This window comes from Mustela lutreola, chromosome 6 (assembly GCF_030435805.1).
Source record: "Mustela lutreola isolate mMusLut2 chromosome 6, mMusLut2.pri, whole genome shotgun sequence".
NCBI lineage: Eukaryota > Metazoa > Chordata > Mammalia > Carnivora > Mustelidae > Mustela > Mustela lutreola.
In genome coordinates, this window is record NC_081295.1 from 12,880,724 (window position 1) to 12,900,535 (window position 19,812).

At 37.0% G+C, this 19,812-nt stretch overlaps 1 protein-coding gene across 1 annotated transcript in view; it reads right to left on the reverse strand.

The window, feature by feature from the left end:
- Positions 1-758: 758 nt before the first annotated feature.
- The window catches only part of OPRM1 (opioid receptor mu 1), a 52,595-nt gene continuing 33,541 nt past the window's right edge, over positions 759-19,812 (reverse strand). The window contains exon 2 of the mRNA XM_059176716.1: positions 759-1,223. Coding sequence (XP_059032699.1) covers positions 839-1,223 — 385 coding nt within the window. The 3' untranslated portion in view covers positions 759-838. The remainder of the gene's footprint in view (positions 1,224-19,812) is intronic.

Genomic DNA, 19,812 nt, shown 5'->3' on the forward strand with positions numbered 1-19,812 from the left:
ATCTTCCAAAAAAATAGTCACTCCTCGCCATATTAACTCTGACTGGTAGAATGACTGTTAAAAAAGTAAGTTAGTTCCAATAATTAAGTGATATGTTTGAAGTTTCCATTAGAGTTCAGGTGTAAAATTTGACAAACCGAAGGCTGAACAAGTAAGAGCTGGCATTTTTTTTTTTTTTTTTCCTGTCTTTTCTAGCTGTGACATTGATTTGCTGGGAACATCTGGCACCCATCACCACCGTGAGTGAAGTGATGACCCTTTCTGTTTAACTACAGAGCCAGAACAGGACTGACTTCTAAGAAGTGACAGGGATGTTGGAATGATATGCATGAAACATAGACATTGGGGAAAATGAGGAGAAGTCTAGAACAGCATCACTTCCACAATGTGCTAACATCATTGATTTTGCATAGAAGCAACAGCTGTGAAGATACTGATTTTTAGTAGCTTTATGGATTTCTAGTTGGTGTACCTCTCTATCTAAATAAATATACACAAATACATAGAGATGTTTAAATAATGTAAAGTATCTCTCTGTCACAGTGACCATAATTTGCTATCCTCCCTCAGTCCTCATAAGGGGGGAACCTCCATCCCTTAGTTTCTGATTCACTTCTAATGGTTTAAAAGTTTGATTGGAACAAAAATCTATAATTTTTATGTCATCCCCCATAGGTGTACCCAGTTCTAGAAGCTGCATACCTGATGGTTAGTCCTATCCACTGTATTGGCCGTGGAGGGGTGGTCTCTGGTGTTCTGACGGATTCGAGTGGAGTTCTGTTGCTCAATGGTAGAGGAAGTTGGGATACAGAACTCTCTGAAGCATCGTTTGAAATTTTCATCCAGAAATGCGTAAAGGACTGGGTTTAGGCAGCTGTTTGTGTAACCTAGAGCAATGCAGAAGTGCCAGGAAACGGTCTGGAACGTAGTTTCTGGGATTGTAATCAAGGCTTTGATGATGACATAAATGTGAATGGGAGTCCAGCAGACAATGAACACAGCCACAACCACCAGCACCATCCTGGTGATTCTTCGCAGATTCCTGTCCTTTTCTTTGGAGCCAGAGAGCATACGGACACTCTTGAGGCGTAAGATCATCAGTCCGTAGCACACGGTAATGATGAGGACGGGCATGATGAAGGCAAAGATGAAAACACAGATTTTCAGCAGGTTTTCCCAATACCAGGTTGGGTGAGAGAATGTGAGTGTACAATCTATGGAACCTGGAAAACAATAATTATAAGGCAGAATGAGCAGCAACAACTAATTACAGCTTTGACCAGAGCTAACTTAAAACCATTAAGGAAAGCCAATAAGGGAAGGTTTAAAGAAATCGAGAGAGAAAGCTCTCTGTTGATTTTCAGGGAGTTATTTTTAGATCTTTGTTTTCTAAATATCTCATGTTTCATCTATTTTGATCACATTAAGCTTTCATTTAATCAACAATTATGGAACCTTTCACTTGAGCTAGATCCCCTATGGGGTCCATGTTGACATAAAATATACAATCATTGTCCAAAGTCTATAGGAGGTTCCAGGTAATGGATAAATTCTTTCCACTTTTTGATCTTTTTGATAGGTGGTTCATGATTTTGATATGAGGACTAAAAAAATAATTTGAAATTTTAAAACACCTTAATGTTCTTTTGGGTTTAAGTCTAATCAATCTTGTAAGAGCTATATTCTTATTTTCCCATCATTTTGATGAAGTCAATACAGAGAAATCAGGAAACAGTAGATTATATTTTCTTTAAGATGTTTAGTGTTTTAAAATTTAGGAGAGAACTCCTATTATAAAACATTCAAAGTCATTTTGCTAGAAAAAAATCACTGAAATTACAATTTGACTAAGAAGTTGGACCACTCATGACTTTACCAGCACATCGAGTCTATAAACCCCTCACCCCTCAGGCCTGCAACTTACCATGCCTGTACTTTGTTGTTGCCATGAACATTACAGGCAAGCCAATGGCTGAAGAGAGGATCCAGTTGCAGACATTGACAATTTTGGCATTGCGGGGAGTGCGGAAATCCAGGGCCTTGACAGGATGGCAGACTGCAATGTAGCGATCAACACTCATGGTACAGAGGGTAAAGATGCTGGTGAACATATTATAGTAATCTATGGAGATCACAATCTTGCAGAGGATGGTTCCAAATGGCCATGTGCCCATTAGGTAATTGACGCTCTGGAAGGGCAGGGTACTGGTTGCTAAGGCATCCGCTAGGGCAAGGTTGAAAATGTAGATATTGGTGGCAGTCTTCATTTTGGTGTATCTAGGGGGTGAAGGAGGAGCAGTGGCAAAGTTAGAAAGAGACCAGAGTGAAATATAGATAAGCTTCCAATAATAAAAAATATTGCAATGGTTAGTGGAAAGTACTAGAGATGAGATATGGGAAAACTCATTTCTGATACTAGATTGGCTATTCCTAATCAAATGTCTATGAGCTAAATAAAGTTTCTCTACCTATCAATTTTATAAACTGTAAAATGGCCATAGTAACAGCTAAAAAACTGATTTATTGAATTTTTTTTCATATGCCAGGCACTGTGATAGATGTAATAGACACAGGGAGTGCTCAGTCATATATCCAAGTCTACCGATATTCATGAAATGAATATAAAATGAATGATAATTCATTTTAACTCTAAATATATAAAAGAAAAATTTCAGATATATATAGCTAAAAGTATGGAAAAATGTAATTATGCAAAAATGTGTATGTATATATATCAATGTAATAGTACAAGTGTGTTTATATGTGTGTATAAATATATATTGGTGTATGCACACACACACACACACACACACACACACACACACACCCCGAGACTATTATGGTGGCACAAAGAAGAAATGAAGGGGTAAGGTAAGGGCAGAAGGAGGGCATCCTGGAATTGTAAATGTGCAAGTTTAATCTTACATTAGTAAGAGTAGGTTATTCTAGATAGAACACCTAAATAAAGGCATAGAGTTGAAATGGCACGATGTGTGTGTTTTGGTAGTGCCAAAAAGTAAAATCCCACCAGAGAAGGACAATAACTCTGGCTGGGTAGGAATACAGAGGCCAGTTCATGGAGCGATTTGTATGCCATGGTAAGAAGGCTGAACTTTATCCAATCCATGATGAGGAAGCTAAGGCTGTTTGTTTTGCTTTTATGTCTTAATAGTTTTATTGAGGCATAACTGACATACAATAAATGGCCTATAATTAAAGTGTACGATTTGATAAGTTTTGACATATGTACACACTTGTGAAACAATCATCTTAATCAAGATCAGGAATTGGCAAACCGTAGCCTGCAGACTCGGTTGGGCTACTGCCTGTTTGGAAAGAAGACACTCACATTCATTTAATTATTTCTTATCTGTAGCTGTTCTGATGATGCAGTGGCAGAGTTGAGTAGTTGTGACAGAGACCATATGGCCCTCAATGCCTAAAATATTAACTATCTTGCCCTTTACAACAAAAAATCCCAACTCTTGATCAAGATAATGAACATATCCATCACCCTCAGAAGTTTCCCTGGGCAGCATCTTGATCTTTCCATTTTCCCTTCCTGCCTTGACCTCCACCCTTAGGCAATCACTGATCTTGATCTGTTTTCCGTCATTATAGGTTAGTTTTCATTTTCTAGAAGTTTATGCAAATAGAATCATTCTATATGTATTCTTTTTTGTCTAGCTTCTTTTGCTCTGCATAATATTTTGAGATTCATCCACATCTTGTTGCGTGTATCAATAATACATTCTTTTTATTACTAAGTATGGATATTATTATTATTACTGAGTATGGATATGGATATCATTGTGTGGCTATGCCAGACTTGTTTATCCATTTACTTATTGATGGGAATTGAGTTGCAGGTTGTTTTTGGATACTGAGTTAGCTGTTATGAACATTAATGAAGTCTTTGCATGGAAATATGTTTTTCTTTCCCCTGTGTAAGTATCTAGGAGTGTCATATGTCTTCAAAGCCACAGAAATTAGAACTTAGAAGGGATGAACAGGTATACTGACAATACTACTAAATTATATATGATGGTAGAAGAATATCTTGCTTATATATTGTTTAATTGTCAGATGTATTTGACATTCTGTATCTATTTACCTTAATGTTAGGAACTGTACTCAGTTGCGCTCTGGGAAATGACACCTTTTCCACCTTTAGTCTGTAGGCTTTGCAGCCTCCAAGATCAAGTATAGGCTTTGTAGTGGGCTCTGTAACTAGTTCAATGCATCAAGATGTAAAGTGTTTGGGGCCATGATGAATGTCCAGGGCTGGTCTCGTTTCCACCAGAGCCCTCTGAGCATAGTATTTTTAGATAATTAAACCTGAGAGAATGTAGAGTTGTTGGAAGGGCCTGTGTGAAAGTGGATCCAATATGGAGGATGTGGATTTGAGAGAACAAGAGACGAGTATCTGCCTGATGCCAGGAACTTTTTGTTTACATGGGGCAATCAATTCTCTCTAAACTTTAGCCTGTGTTTTTCAGTCCCATGAAATTAAAAAGCTAACTCATTTAGCTCAAGATGGCTGCTGGTTGGAGGAGATAGTATTATGGACTCATTTTCTTAGGGCCTTAATTCAGTGTTGAGGGAAGTTGGTTTGGTTTCAGTAAGCACCAGGAAGCTGCAGTTATAATGAAGGATTTTATGAACCCTCTCAAGGTCAACAGGCTCAAATTGTTTATTCGAGCTTTAAAATTCTGATACACCAACTTGACTGTCAAACTTGCGGAAGTTGCATTAATGCCTGAAAGTCTGATCTGGGGCCTTTTGAATTGCTTTAGAAGTTTTATTCCTTTAAAAGATTTAAAAAGGGAAAAAGGTAGAGAAAGCCATTTAATTTGAGGAGGTAAACCAATCTGATGTTAGTGAGGACTCTAAATGTGGCAAACAGAAAAAGGGTAATTCAGACAAGATCCTCCAAAGTTCAACAAAAAGCAAATAAAAACAAAATTCAAACTATGACTTTAAGGATTTTAGAATAACTGACCTGAATGCTGAAGAAGTTTAAAAAATTTTGATATTTATAAAAATAAATTTCCTTCACAAACAAGGGAAAAAAAAAAAAGAACCTTATTAGCTACACCACTGATAGGCCTGCAGGATACAAAAGCAGGCTTGACTGTCTTAGTCACTTCCCATTTAGCTGACCTTAAACTTCACATCTTATCTTTAACAGTGTATTATGTTAAATAATCAGGTACTTTACTGTCAGTTTTATGACTCAGAATACCTCTAACCTTTTCTTCAGGCTCATCTTAACACTAGGTATTTATTGATGTATGTTTATTTCGGTTAAAAAAAATTCCCTCCCCCAGAATGATACGTTTATGAAACAAAATTAGGTTAGGGTCCTCTATCACAAGAGCGAAAGTGAATATCTACAAAAGCTGTTTCAATTGGCATTTTACAGGAACAAAGCCATTTGAATTTTCTCAATTTATCCAAAGAGCTATTCTCTAAAGATAGCCAGTGTTCTTACCCCAATTACTCACACTTTGAGTCACAGCAACATATAAAAGAGGGTTTAGTAATTTCCTAAATATATGTAAGAGAATTATACAAGACCAAAGGTTTGAGAATTCCAACTGCCTCCAACATATCTCTGAAGGCTTGAATCTAACAGGCCAGTCTGATCAGAAAAGGGGTCGTGCCGTCTAGCAAACACGGGCTTTTCATTCTGTTTCATTCTGTTCCGATGCAGTGATATGAATTTTGCCTCAGAAAAATTACATGAACAGTCGGTCACACTGTAAGTTGTAGATGTATACAAACCAGTGTTAGCAACCATGACAAAGAGGTTTACCCAAGTGGACCTGAGAACATCTCGTTCTGGGGGAAGGAAATTTTTTTAACTGAAATAAACATACATCAGTAAAGCCTCTGGATATTAACACACGAGCCTGTTGTCATCCTATGCACCTCTTCATTCTTCCTGTGCCATGAATGAGTTTGGTGACAAAGTTGGCAAAGTAAAATGGGAGGGATACATGGCATGTCCTTGGAGTGTCTCTCCTAAACTCACAAGGCCTTTCTGACTTTGCCAGTTTTACTGTGCCCTCTGAATTAGGGATTTTCCTCGAGGCAGAGGCTTAATCTATTTTTTTTCTTTCTATTATTTTCTTTTATTTCTATTATTTTCTTTCTATTATTCCCATTGAAATTTTCCTAGTACGTATTTTTTACAACCTGTTCCAAGTGATGGAGTAGCTAATTTTCTATAGAAATCCAAATATATTGCCATGTAATTATTATTTTTGAAAAATTATATTCTCCAGACACTCAGTGTTTGGCCCATTTTATGGAGCTCCCAGATGCCATGTTGGGGAGGCATTCTGAATCCCATTTCATTGGCAGCTCAAATATTCTCCCAAGTTTCATGTGCACTTTTTGTTTGTAAATACCCTTCCTTTCTTTGTGGTCATAAAAGAATTTCTGTTTATTTTCAGACCTGTTCTGGGTGTCATTTTCACAATTATTACTACTTGACAATACATCATTGATTTTTACCAACGTATGTTAAATGAAGCCACACTGAATAAATTACTTGTGTAAACCCAATGTGCTTTGCAAACCTTTTGTTATGGTTTTGAGTTAATTTTTGAATTGTGATGGCCTTGTCTCAGGCCAGAAAAACAAAATAATCAAGAAAGCTTGAAAAGAAGAACATTCTAGAATCAAACTTGTCAGTTTCATACCGTGTCAAGCCCTTAACACTGCTCTGCTACCCTCTCTAGGAATGCACAACACAGCCAACTGGGATGTGCAGAAGACTTTCAGCTCTTTTTGGGCTAATTTTCTGCTCTTTCATGTTTTTACCAAATGGAGCCCCCCCGCCCACCTTTTTTTCCTGTTTGCTAATCCCTGTGAAGTAGAAAGGCATCTAATCCAGTAAGGATTCAATGAGTCCTTTCCAGCACTGTGCTTGGAAAGATACTTTTATTCTATCTGCCCTGACTTTTATGTCTATTGACCCTCACATAAAGAAATTCATATGTTTAATAGAGAAGATAAGGTATTAATTAGATGAGCAAAGTGGTCATATGACTACCTACTTTAATTTCTCACTTATTGTCCATTTTATTTTGATATTTCAGGCAAGTGTGTGTGTGTGTGTGTGTGTGTGTGTGTGTGTGTGAGAGAGAGAGAGAGAGAGAGAGAGAGCTTGAGATCTAAAATCTAAAATAACCAAAGCCAAGGCCAGTGATGATAACTCTCATTAACATAGAAAGTGAGTATATAATAATTTATTATTTTCTTTTATGTTCTCCATTAGTTTAGGGAAAGAAGGAACAGGAATTTGTCATTTTTCCTATAGAATGTTTTAAAATACTTCACTTACATTTATTTGAAGTGGTTTTATGTGGTCAATGATCAAATTTCTAATAAGCTTATACTAAAAAAAAAAAGAAAAAAAAGAGACAGTAGTAACCTCAGACCTCCAAGCCCTGTGGACAATAAAGTGACTGTTGCCTGGTAGTTTGGTTCAAAAAAGAAGACAGAGAGAGGTTTATAGGAAATTAAACAAAGAGGCACTTCCTTTCAGAGGTTAATTGGTTCTTTCTGTCTCTGTTTCACCAGAATGTGATGACCATCAGGGACTTTTTGGTTGAGTGTTCCTTTCTCTTTATCCACACCAGCTTTATTTTTTATTCTCTCTTTTTATTCTTTCATTCTCCTCCATCTCCCACTAATGACAATTCATGAGAAAAATATCTTTCACCCAGAGCAAGGAAAAATCTGCTTTCTTGAAGTAGATTGAATGGAAGAACCCTTTAAATAGAAAATGTGAGATGAATAAGTGATTATATTTTTCATTCGTGGCTCAGAAAAATCAATGTATAATCCATGTTTCCTCTTAATAATTGTGTAGAATCCTAATGACATTACAATCAAATATACTTCTATTGTATCAATTTTACTGCTAATCTCATCATTTCCTTTTCTATTGCCTATTCTTTGCCAATTTTCCTCTTTATTTCTCTTATTTTCTTGTATGCATTTTTGTTAGATTCTTCAAGTTCTCCTTTTGGAAATGGAACTGAGGTGGAGGATGGAGTGAGAACATGGTCAGATGCCAATGCACCACGCGTCTGGTCAGAGGAAAAAGTGAGAGACTACCATTATGGCCAAGAGAATTTGTGTAACCATTTTTTTTTTTTTTGGATTATGCTTTTTGGAAGTGTTTATTTCCTGCTTTATTTCATTTCTGGAAATTTTACCTCAGGACATGAATAGCATTTATTTCATCAGAAGTTTATATGAAAAAAAATCATATTTTGCCTACTTCATGCCAAATTCTGTGATAAATAATATTATGTATCATAGAAAAATATTACTATGCTAAATCCTCTGATGTACTTGACCATTATAACTGGTTGAAATATTCTTGTCTATAACTTTAGATTTTTGTTTGCAGGAAAATATCATCTACTTAGACAAACTGACTTCCAAAACAGCATGAGAATATTTACCTTAGAGATAGAACTTTTTGATTAATAGATCAAAATGTTTTGCTTTTATTTTAAAGGACTGATTTTTAAACTTAGAAATATCTTAGATTTCAAATTTGGAAGTTCTCAGAGAAAAAGAGATATCTTCTATTAAAAATTTTGTATATAAAAAAGAATCAAGTGTATATTACCACTAACTTCAAATAATGGTTTATCCCTAGGTACTTGTTTAATAATGAAGGAACAACAACAACAACAACAAAAGAACACAACTTCAAAATATGATAAAGCAGTTCTACCAACAGCAATATTAGAAAATTGCTTTCTAAAGAAGATCAAGCATACACTACAGATTATAAATTTTTAGAAGGCATAATCTTCCTGTAAAATTATTACCTATTATACTTAATACAACAAATATAAGGTTTCATTTATACTTTTGGTGATGATGTACATATGATCATTCACTATAAATAAAATATGAAAGATAGCACAAATGGAAAAGTTAAATAAAAATAGAGAAAATTTATCCATTCAGCAAAGAACTCAGCACAAAATGGGCACCGGTAAATGCTTATTGAATGAAATTAAATATAGAAAGAAGAGGGCACCTGGGTGGCTCAGGTCTCTGCCCCTGCCTTAGGCTCAGGTCATGATCCCAGGGTCCTGGGATCAAGCCCCACATCAGGCTCTCTGCTCAGCAGGGAGCCTGCTTCCCTCTCTCTCTCTGCCTGCCTCTCTGTCTACTTGTGATCTCTCTCTGTCAAATAAATAAATAAAATCTTAAAAAAAATTGACTTAATGTTAGAAAAAAGAATTTGTGTTATTTTATTTTATTGTAGTAAAATAAGCCAAATGTTTTTTAGGGAATCAGCAGTTTTTAAAGTAAAAGTAAAGAGGGAATATTCTTTTTTTCCCCCATAAGTTCATTGTCAAATTAAAAAGAACTTTGATCAAAAAGTTATGTTATGGGGCACCTGGGTGGCTCAGTGGGTTAAAGCCTCTGCCTTTGGCTCAGGTCATGATCCCAGGGTCTTGGGATCCAGCCCCGCATAAGGCTCTCTGCTCAGCAGGGAGCCTGCTTCCTCCTCTCTCTCTGCCTGCCTCTCTGCTTACTTGTGATCTCTGTCTGTCAAATAAAATAAAAAAAAAAAGTCATGTGATTATAAGAAGGTACTGTAAGGGGCTTTCTAAACCACATTGTCTGATCACCTCGTTTTATGGTAAAAGAGTCTGAAGCATGGAGACATGTACAAATATTTGAGATTCCCCCCCCCCCCCATTTATTTAGGCTTCACCTAAAAGTACCATGTGCCTTCTGTACTGTAATGTGGGCCATGTACATTTCTGGGAGTGCATTGCTAGTAACATTGCAAAGAACTTTGCCCCAACAGTGTTTGGGCATCTAGCTAAAACATGGTAGATATGCAAAGCTTTTTAATCTTCTCAAAAATGGCCATGCTGGGAACATCTTGGAAGTTTTGAAACATTTCTCATTATATTGAATGTGGTAACAGAATCATACTTTTTAAAGAGTAGAGTTCATATCTTTTGCTTTACTTTCTCATAATCCTTTATCAGTTCTATGCAGTTGATCTACAACCTCTCTCTCAGGTTCTGTGACTCCCTTTCCAGCTCTCTCTGGAGAATCCACACCTGCCATTGGCTTCTCAAGTGCAGTATTTCCCCAGATGTAGTCATTCTTTCTTACTCCTTAATCATCACCTCCACCACTATCACGCAATCAGCAAACACAAAATAATTAGTAACATCACTTAAGAAGATGTAACAAATGGTGAATTGAGGTAATTAGGAAGAAGGGTCAACAAGACTTAATTACTTTTTTTTTTTTTAAAGATTTTATTTATTTATTTGACAGAGAGAGATCACAAGTAGGCACAGAGGAAGGCAGAGAGAGAGAGGAGGAAGCAGGCTCCCTGCTGAGCAGAGAGCCTGATGCAGGACTCGATCCCAGGACCCTGAGATCATGACCTGAGCCGAAGGCAGTGGCTTAACCCACTGAGCCACCCAGGCACCCAAGACTTAATTACTTTTAAGAAGTAGGGAATAAAGGAGGAAGAGTATAAGATGAGTCCTAAATCCTACTACGGAAGAGTGGAAAGGGTAGTAGTACTGTTATCCAACAGGGAGGGAAGACAGGAAAAGCAGATTCAGTACCGAGAGTTTGATTTCGATCTTTTTATGTTGTGGGAGGGACAAAGGAAAAATTATTGTTTGAATTTCAGCTAGAGCAGTTCATTCGTAAGTCATCAGCCTCTGGTTGGTAATTCCAATCATGCAAGGGGATGAAATCACTTTGTGGTAAGATGCAAAATGTGAACAGTGTTAAGGCAGAGAAGGACGATGTTTCAGTAGAGGACAGAGAAGGAAGGAAGTCAAGGAAAAGGAGAGAGGCAGAGAAAGGGTAAAAATGTGTTACACAGACGCACTGGAGCGCGAGTGGGAAGGAAATGAGGTTTGAAATGTCAGAGCCAGAATGTGGGCACGTCTTTTCATCACCAGACACTTTTTTTTGTAAGTGGGGAGTTTGACTTTTATAAATATCCAATCAAAATAGTTCTTTCCTATCATGACTATATTTGATTATATAGTATAAAATGCAATTACTCAAGGATAATAAAACTATAACAATTGTTTGAAATAGAATTTATCAGAATTCTTGATTTTGAATTTGTAACAGTCCTATAGCCATTAGTGTATCTATATGTGAAATTGCATATTTCATGCTTCCTAACATATTGGATCACATCTTACTTATTTGATAAATGTTTTTCTGATAAATCTTATAGCTCATGTAAGAAATTTGATATATATTTTCCTAAATTTGACAATTTATAATTTTGTACCATTCCACCATCAATCTGTAAAGGAAAAAAAATTTTCTAAAGAATCAATAAAAATAAATAAATTTTGATCGTTTATGTTAGAGGAAAATTAAATTGGTTTTCTTCTTTTTCATGGAAAATGACAGTTCAAAGTTGTATCAAGTGATGAGGCATTCAAAAAACTATAGGGCCTAAAATTTACGAAAGTATTACAGAGTACGGCAGGGAGTTAACTAATAAAAATATTATTATTATGGATTTTGTGATGTTTGTGGTATTTATCAGCTTTTAAAAATTTGTAGTTTTGGGGCATGTCAGTGGCCCAGTTGGTTAAGTGTCTGCCTTCCGCTCAGGTCAGGATCCCAGGATCCCCGGATTGAGCCCCACCATGGGCTCCCTGCTCAGCAGGGAGCCTGCTTTTCCATCTCCCTCTGCTGTTCCCTCTGCCTGTAAACTCTCTCTCTCTGTTGCAGTGTCACAAATAAATAAAATCTTTTAAAAATTTGTATTTTTAATGATTTTTCAACCCAATTATTTTCTTTAATTTTAAAGTTCAATTCAATTAATTTAAATTTAATTTCTAAATTAATCTCTAATTTAATTTTTAAAAATCAATTTCTTGACGTTCCAAAACATATGAGCTTTGACTCTACCTCACATATTCTGAGCCCATCCATGCCTACTTCTCTGCTCCCACCCAGAGGGAACTTCCTGAGATTCAATCCCATGATCCTTCTGGTTTCTGCCCTGGGTTTTCCCCCACACAAGTTAACTAGAGTCCTCATTTACTGCATGTGGCAAGGGTGCCTCTGGATGGCACAATAGTTCTCAATTTCAGTAATCTCCTATATCCCATTTTCAGATCTCCACCATATAGTGCAAAACCATCTCAGTTCCTCTCTCTGCCTGTTCTGCCTTGCAACCATTTTACTCCACCATCACTATCCAATGGTACCATGGGATGCTCTAGGAACATCTCATTCCAGAATTCCAGCCAGGTATGAAATCAAATGTCTTATTGTTTTGAGTTCACAGATCTGTGATTTATATCCCCATAAAGAATTGGCCCCTGGAGTAAGTAGCCATGTGGGCAAGTGATAAAGGCAGGGGCCCAAATAAAGAATTGACCTATTTGTTCTCTTTTTCCTGTCTTTCAAAGCCGAGAAAATTCTCTCTCCTCTCTGTGTTGCAGGAAAATCACAATTTTTGCTAGCTTTTCTAGCAAACTTATGGTTTATTGTATAAACTCTACTCTTCCAGTCCTTTAGGCTGAGGTTTCCATAATCAAGCCCAAATATTTTCCTTTTTTGCATTTTAAAGCTAAGGGTTTCAAAACTCCATCATAGAACTTACAGCCAAGAGCTTAATTTTTTCCATCCTCCCTGGGTTCTTTAATAGTTTCTTCTTTTTTGGAAAAATAAAGATTAGCCCCATAGTTTGATTTTAAATATAAAAGAGCTACAGGATTAAAAAGGAATTAATGATAGGGAAAACATGCATTAGGTAGTATTTTAGTTTATTCTTTTGCCAAGTTCCTATTAGATATCTGGTGAAAAAACAAGGGACGCCTGGGTGGCTCAGTTGTTAAGCAACTGTCTTTGGCTCACGTCGTGATCCCAGCGTCCTGGGATCGAGTCCCACATCTGGCTCCTTTCTCGGCAGGGAGCCTGCTTCTCCCTCTCCCTCTGCCTGCCATTCTGTCTGCCTGTGCTCGCTCTCTCTCTCTGACAAATAAATAAAATCTTAAAAAAAAAAGATATCTGGTGAAAAAATGAAATAGGTCATTGGAGTATACAGTCTAGAAGAGGACACACTGGCAAAGTGGATATGGGAGGGGTTAACATTTGTGTAGTATATAAGCCTGAGGCCTTGGAAGACCAGTTGAGAATAAAGTCTGTACAGGGAGAGAAAATGGCTCAGGTTAAAGCCCTGATAAGGGAGAAGGAGAGGAGAAGTGCATTGGGGAAATCGGACAGGGAGATGCACCATGAGAGAATATGGAGTCTAAGAAAGAAACTGAGGGTTTTGGAGGGGAGAGGGGCTCGGGAGTTGGGTGAGTCTGGTGGTGGGTATTAAGGAGGGCACGTATTGCATGGAACACAGGGTGTGGTGCATAAACAATGAATCTTGGAACACTGGGGGAAAAAAAGAAAAAAAAGCCCTGATAACGATGGAGAAGTAAGGAATAGCCAGGATTTAAAGAAGAAACCTAGAGCTGGGGTTAAAGAAACCAAGAAAGGGAAAAGTGTCATGAAGTCTATAGTGGTCAACTTCACCGAATGCTGCAGAGGTTAAGTGGAAGGAGGAAAGAGATATATTTGTTTGCCTTAGGAAAATACAGCTTTTTAATGGTCTTGACAAGTGCTGTGGAGTGGTCAGGGTGGAAGATATGTAGATAAGAGTTAAACAGCAAATGGGCCCCCAGCAGGAGGAAGATGTAAAATGTTCTGCATACTTTTGCTATGCAGAACAGAGGGAGTGTGCAATCAGGAAAGGATTTTTTAAAAACTTGATCTGATATACGAGAGAATGCGTGTGTGCTATGGAATCATGTAGCAATGAAAATTTGATGAATCGGGGGAAATGGAGGATACTCGTGGGAGCAATGTCCTTGAGAATCTGAAAGGAGGTAGGATTCACAGTGCACGTGAACGTCTGGTCCCTTCTTGATTACTACGAGCAGCAAGACTAAAAGTAGGGAGACAGATACAGACAAGGTCTGCAGACTCGTTAAAGACGTTTGTTTGCAAGCTATATTTGTCCAGCGAAATTCTTCTCTTGACCTCATTTTCCATGCTGTGGTTTCCATTTCTGTTTTTTGTTTCACCAAGTTTTAGGAAAAAAAAAAATCCATATGCACTGTTTTCCGTTCTACTGGGTAGGGACACAATAAATATTTATTAAATGAATGAATGAAGAAAACATCTGAGGCGTCAATGAACAAGGTGGTGGAGCAAGAAAGATGGGAGATCTGGCAGAGAGAGAGCAGGAAAGTAAATCCATCAGAGAAACATTTGCTTGGCAGTGGTGGGCACTCACTTGAGATTTGTAGTTTGCAAAACAAGTGGTTAGAAGAAGGGATGGAAACCCTCAGTTTTGAGGGAATACCATCTCAGGGTCTGACTTAGGAGCTATTAGTATGAAAAGAGTAGGGATCCTTAAAGGGGACATTTGGAATTGTTGATGGATAGTGGTAGGGCGTGACTATGCAAGATGAAGATCAAGTCAAGGTAGAATAAAATATCACCAGGAAGCTCCATTCAACCCCATCCTTCATGATGCCTCTTGCTCTTCCCAAGTCGTGATCTAGACACTTCCCGTAATGACTACTGTGGAGATGCTGGATGCTGCTTCTAGTACGACCAGGCACTCTTCTGGTCCTGGCTCATTCTGCTGTTTTTCCTGCTTCCTTCTCTTTCTCTTTCTCTTCCCCCTCCTTTCTTCTTCTGCTTTTCCTCCTCCAGTATATCTGGTTTGCATGCAGTTGTGCACTTGTTCTATCTTCTGTAGCATGCCATTCTTTCAAAACAGGTATTGTGTCAAACTTGTTTTTTTTCTCCTCAGTCTTTAAATTCATTCCAATTCGTTTATGGTAACACAAGTTATACACAAGTTCTGGATGAAACTAAAGACCTTTGAAGTACCAACTCCAATATCAAACAGTTGTCTTTTCCCAAGCACATATACACACATTCAATACTCTGGTTTCTCTTCAGATCGCATAAATCTTTCGCCTTTTACATATACACACATTCTTATCGCTTTGGTCTATTACACAGCTTTTACAATAATTATATGCATAAACATGTACCTTTAGAAAATGTGCAATGCCGCATTATTTTCTTAAGAAGTACCATGCTGTCTGCAGCATTTTTGAGTTTCTTTAGTTTTTTAGTCAGCAATATGATTTTGAAAGCTTTCCATTTTAACACCTGAAACCTACTTCATTCTTTTTAACTGCTTTCTAGTAGTTCTTTATATGAAATATGCCTCATTTTATATATCCTTTTAGCTGATTGGCATTTACGTTGTTGATGTCTTCAATATTAACAAGAGCAGGTGGATTTTGTGCTGGTCTCTTATATTCATGTGCAAGTCTTCCTCTGGACCCTCACTGCTGGGTCATGGATGACACACGTGTTCTGTTTAGAGAGGGTCTCCCTGATCACTTGGCAGAGGGGCTATCCTGCCACCTGTAGCACGAGACTGTTTCTGGTTCTTACATGCTTCCCATATTTGGTGTTAACTTGAAAACATTTATCAGTCTGATGAGTGATATATGCTATCTTATTATCATTTTAGTTACCACTTATTACTCTAAAGGTTGAAAATAATTTCATTTACTTCTCGGTACATTGTATTGCCTACTCAATATCTTTTCATTTTTGCCCATTTTTGTTAGGTTATCTTTTTCTTGTTGATTTGTAAGAGGTTAAAAATATATGTTGCAAACATTTCCTCGCAGACTACTGTTTTTTATTTTATGTTATTAGTGGTGTTTTCTTAAAATCCTCTAGATGTATCAAATTTTAACTTACGTTATGGTGTGTGTGTGTGTCTGTGTGTGTGTGTGTGTGTGTGAGAGAGAGCACACCTTTCTCACAAAGGCCTCTTTTATTCTATTTCAGAGACCAGTAAAATTTGTCTCTAAAATTTCCTTTCAATAATTTAAGAAAATTTGAGTGCATTTTTGAATTTAAAAATGATGTATGCTTAATGTGAAAATAAATCAAATAACAGGAAAGTACAAAGAATAAAAGAAAAAATAAACTGAAACTCTAACCGCTGGAGAAATCGAGAGGGGATTTGGCTATTTTGGCTAATATTCTTCCAAACATCTCATACATGCAAAAAATAACATTTATTAATGCTGGCTACATGCCTGTTTTTGCATTAAGCAATTTACAAAATTGATGGGACAGGCATTTTCTCATCTCTATTTTAGAGATGATAAATTAAAGCTCAGGAATCAGCAGTCTCACCCAAGGTTGTAAAGCCAGTGAGTGAGGGAACTGGGATGACCCCTTGTCTGTTCACTGCTCTGTGTTCCCTCCCTGAAATAAACAAAATGTCCCTCAGGGCCAGAGTCTGAGTCTTAGTATTCCTCCATCAGATTTACAGTAGGCACTCAAGTGCTTATTTTATTTGGTTACTTAAAAAATACACATAACCTTTTTCAAAGAAATCCCTGCACATAATTTCATCCTGATGATGAAAGATACTAGTTTCTCTTATTCTGTCTCATTCCTATTGTTCATGTAATCAATTTTAGTACTTGGAATGGATTTTAGTGTTTACTTCAACATCCACAAATAACATGCTCCTAGTGTATGTAGAGGATATAACTTCTAAAATAGTTTTGTTTGTCATTCGAAGTCCTTCTTGCTCAGCTTGAAAATACTACTCCATCTTTGTCTTTACTGCAATGGTATTGATGAGGATTGATTTTATTCCCTTATGTCATGTTATTTTCTTTTCTCTTTCTTTGAAATTTTTACCTCTATCAGTTATGTTCTTGAACCTCAATAAAATGTGAGAATTTCTTTTTAAAGAATTATTGTTCTTGGCATTCAGAGAACCCTTCCAGTTTAAAGTCTCATCACCCTCTTTAGTCGCGGGAAATTTGGGGCTCTTATTTCTTCAAAAATTGTGTCTCTTCTATTCTCTGTGTTCTCTGCTTCTGATAGAGACATCTTAGCTATTCTATCTTCTCTTCCGGTACCTTATTTGCTTTTTCATTATCTGTTCCTATCCCATTTACTATATTCTTCCAACTCACTGACACACTGTTTACCTCCCTTTGTTTTGTTTTTCAGGTCACCCATAGAGTCTTGAATGCTAAAAATTGTGGCAGTTATTCTTAGGATTTCATATTTGTTTCTATATGTCACAGACACATAAGTGTCAGCTCTTGCCCTGAGTTCTTTACAAACATTAAATAAATAGGTAGTTATATTATGATTAACTCCATTATACAGATGCAAAAAACTAAGACAAACAGTGGCCAAATAAATTAGTGTAGGGATTCCTGACTAGCAATTGCTGGGGCCAGAATTGAGTCCAAGTTGTTTGGGTCCCTAACTACCATCTTTTTAAAATTAATAACCATTTCTTTTTTCCTAATTGCTTCTTCTTGTTTCATGGGCATAATACTCATTTTTCTCCTCCCCTGAAGATATTAAATACAACATTTTAAAGTTCTTGTGTGATTGCTTTTTAGTTGTTTCCTCAAGTGTAAATCATTATTGTATTCTCTCCCGGATGCCATCTCTTTTATGGTGTGGTCACTCATTAACAATATGATTACTATTGATTTTGAGATGATCCTTGAAATCAATATTCCTTGTTAGACAGTTCACACATCTGCTGTGCAGCCTGACCAGGCACAGAATTCAGAAACTGTTCCTGAACCTTGTCCACCACAGTTTTCCACAAGAACTCACGGTGGGATGGGCTTGAGTAGACGAAGTCCATTGGTGCCTACCTTCTAATTTTAAGTCCATTGCTGGTCTCTCAGGTATATCTTAGTATCTCTGCTCCAAGTACTGCATCGGTTTTAAAATGGACTTTGTTGCTTTTGTCTAGTCTGGAGACTGGAAAATACACAAAGATCAACTAACATGGCTGCTAGCGCTGTGGAAATCCACTCTATTATAAAATTCCCTCCAGGGTGTTCTCCACAACCTGAGGCTTGGATTGTCTGTTTTTTTTTTTTTTTCCCCCAGATATGTATTCAGGGTTTTAGTTTATCTGAGGTGAAAGAATCTTTTTTCTTCTGAATTCATATTTCATGAGCAGAGTCATCAGTGACTCAAGCATTCATATCTGTTGCATTATTCACTCCTTTCGAAAGGAGGAAGAGTGACCTATCTAGTTTATATGTTTAGGGATTGGATATGTATAATCTATTCCTTCTCCTATCTCTTTTTGAGACTTGGGTCCTCAAAGGAAACACACGCTATATCCCACTGCTTCATGTTCTATATTTTAAAGGGGTTGATTTCCGTAGGAGGAGGTCACTAGTGCTCCCGGATTGTGAGTAGGTGGGTGAGTATATTTCACTCTGGATTTATAATTAAGAAACCATTAATAGTGCTTATCTAAGTCACACCTACCAGAAAAGTACTTATCTTAATAAAGCTGATATTTTTTCTTCATTCATTCATTCATTTCATCTTATCTTTCAGTTGGTTCAAACATCAGCAAGGAATGTAGGCACGGCATTTAATAGCCTCCTTTAAGCATCCATATTCCCTTCCAAGAATTTCTCTATAATTTTCATAAATTTACATGTGTCTATTCACGGACATATTGCTCTAATTTATGCTATTTAAAAAACAATTTATGGGGTGCTTGACTGGCTCAGTCAGAAGAGTATGTGACTCTTGATTTCCAGGTCTTGGGTTTTGAGTCCCACACTGGGGGTAGAGATTACTTTAAAAAATAAAACTTAAAAACAATATTTTCTAAAAGTTGTTCTAAAGTTTGGAGGCTGTGAGTGGAGTGCTGTGTTTGTTTTCAATCAATCTGAAAATGAAACATTGTACAGTATTTACCCTCAGCAAGTACTTGAATATTCCAGAAAGGCAAATCTTATACTATTAATGAATTCAAGAATAAATTTCAGCCTTTTGGATGCTTGCACATGAGATTTTAGTGCTGTGCAACATATGTGGTGATTATATTAGAATTAGCTATTTTGTCTTTTGATCTGTAAGCTTCTGGAACATAGGACCGGACTTAATCCCTACTCTACTATCTGCTTGCCTGAACAAAATAATGAATTATCCTGACTCAAATGCCTGCATCAATATATATCTCTTTAAATATGACGTTCCTCTTCACTTCATATTCATAAGGAATTCTCTCTACCCTAATAGAAATAAATCATACCAGACAAAACATAAGAGACTCTTAATCTCACAAAACAAACTGAGGGTTGTTGGGGGAAGAGGGGTCTCCAGATGGGGTTATGGACATTAGGGAGGGTATGTGCTATGGTGAGTGCTGTGAAGTGTGTGAACCTGGCGATTCATAGACCGGTACCCCTGGGGATAAAAATATATAATACATTTATAAAAAAATTAAAAAAATTTTTTTAAAAAGAAAGAAATCATACCTTCTCATCCGATGTCAACTTATCACTCCCACATCGATCTCCATATTTATCTCTTCCCTATTGTCAGAGGAGAGCAGGGGATGGCATGTAATGACAGTGAGGCTGAGGAATATGAGGGGAAAAGCCCCTGCCAGCTTTCACAGAGCTAGCCTAGTTGCTAACAGACAGGCTGTGGTATTTTTCTGTGGAACATAATTCTATAGAATATTAACATTGTAGGAGAACTCTTCAATGCTGTGATGCCACAAGACGAAAACCAGTTGACTCTATAACTATGTCTGAACAGAGATAAAACCCTAATCACCCACAGCCATAAAAATGCCAAACATCTCCTCTCTCCTGGTTAGCACTAAGTGACCACTGCTTCTTATTCACTGATGAC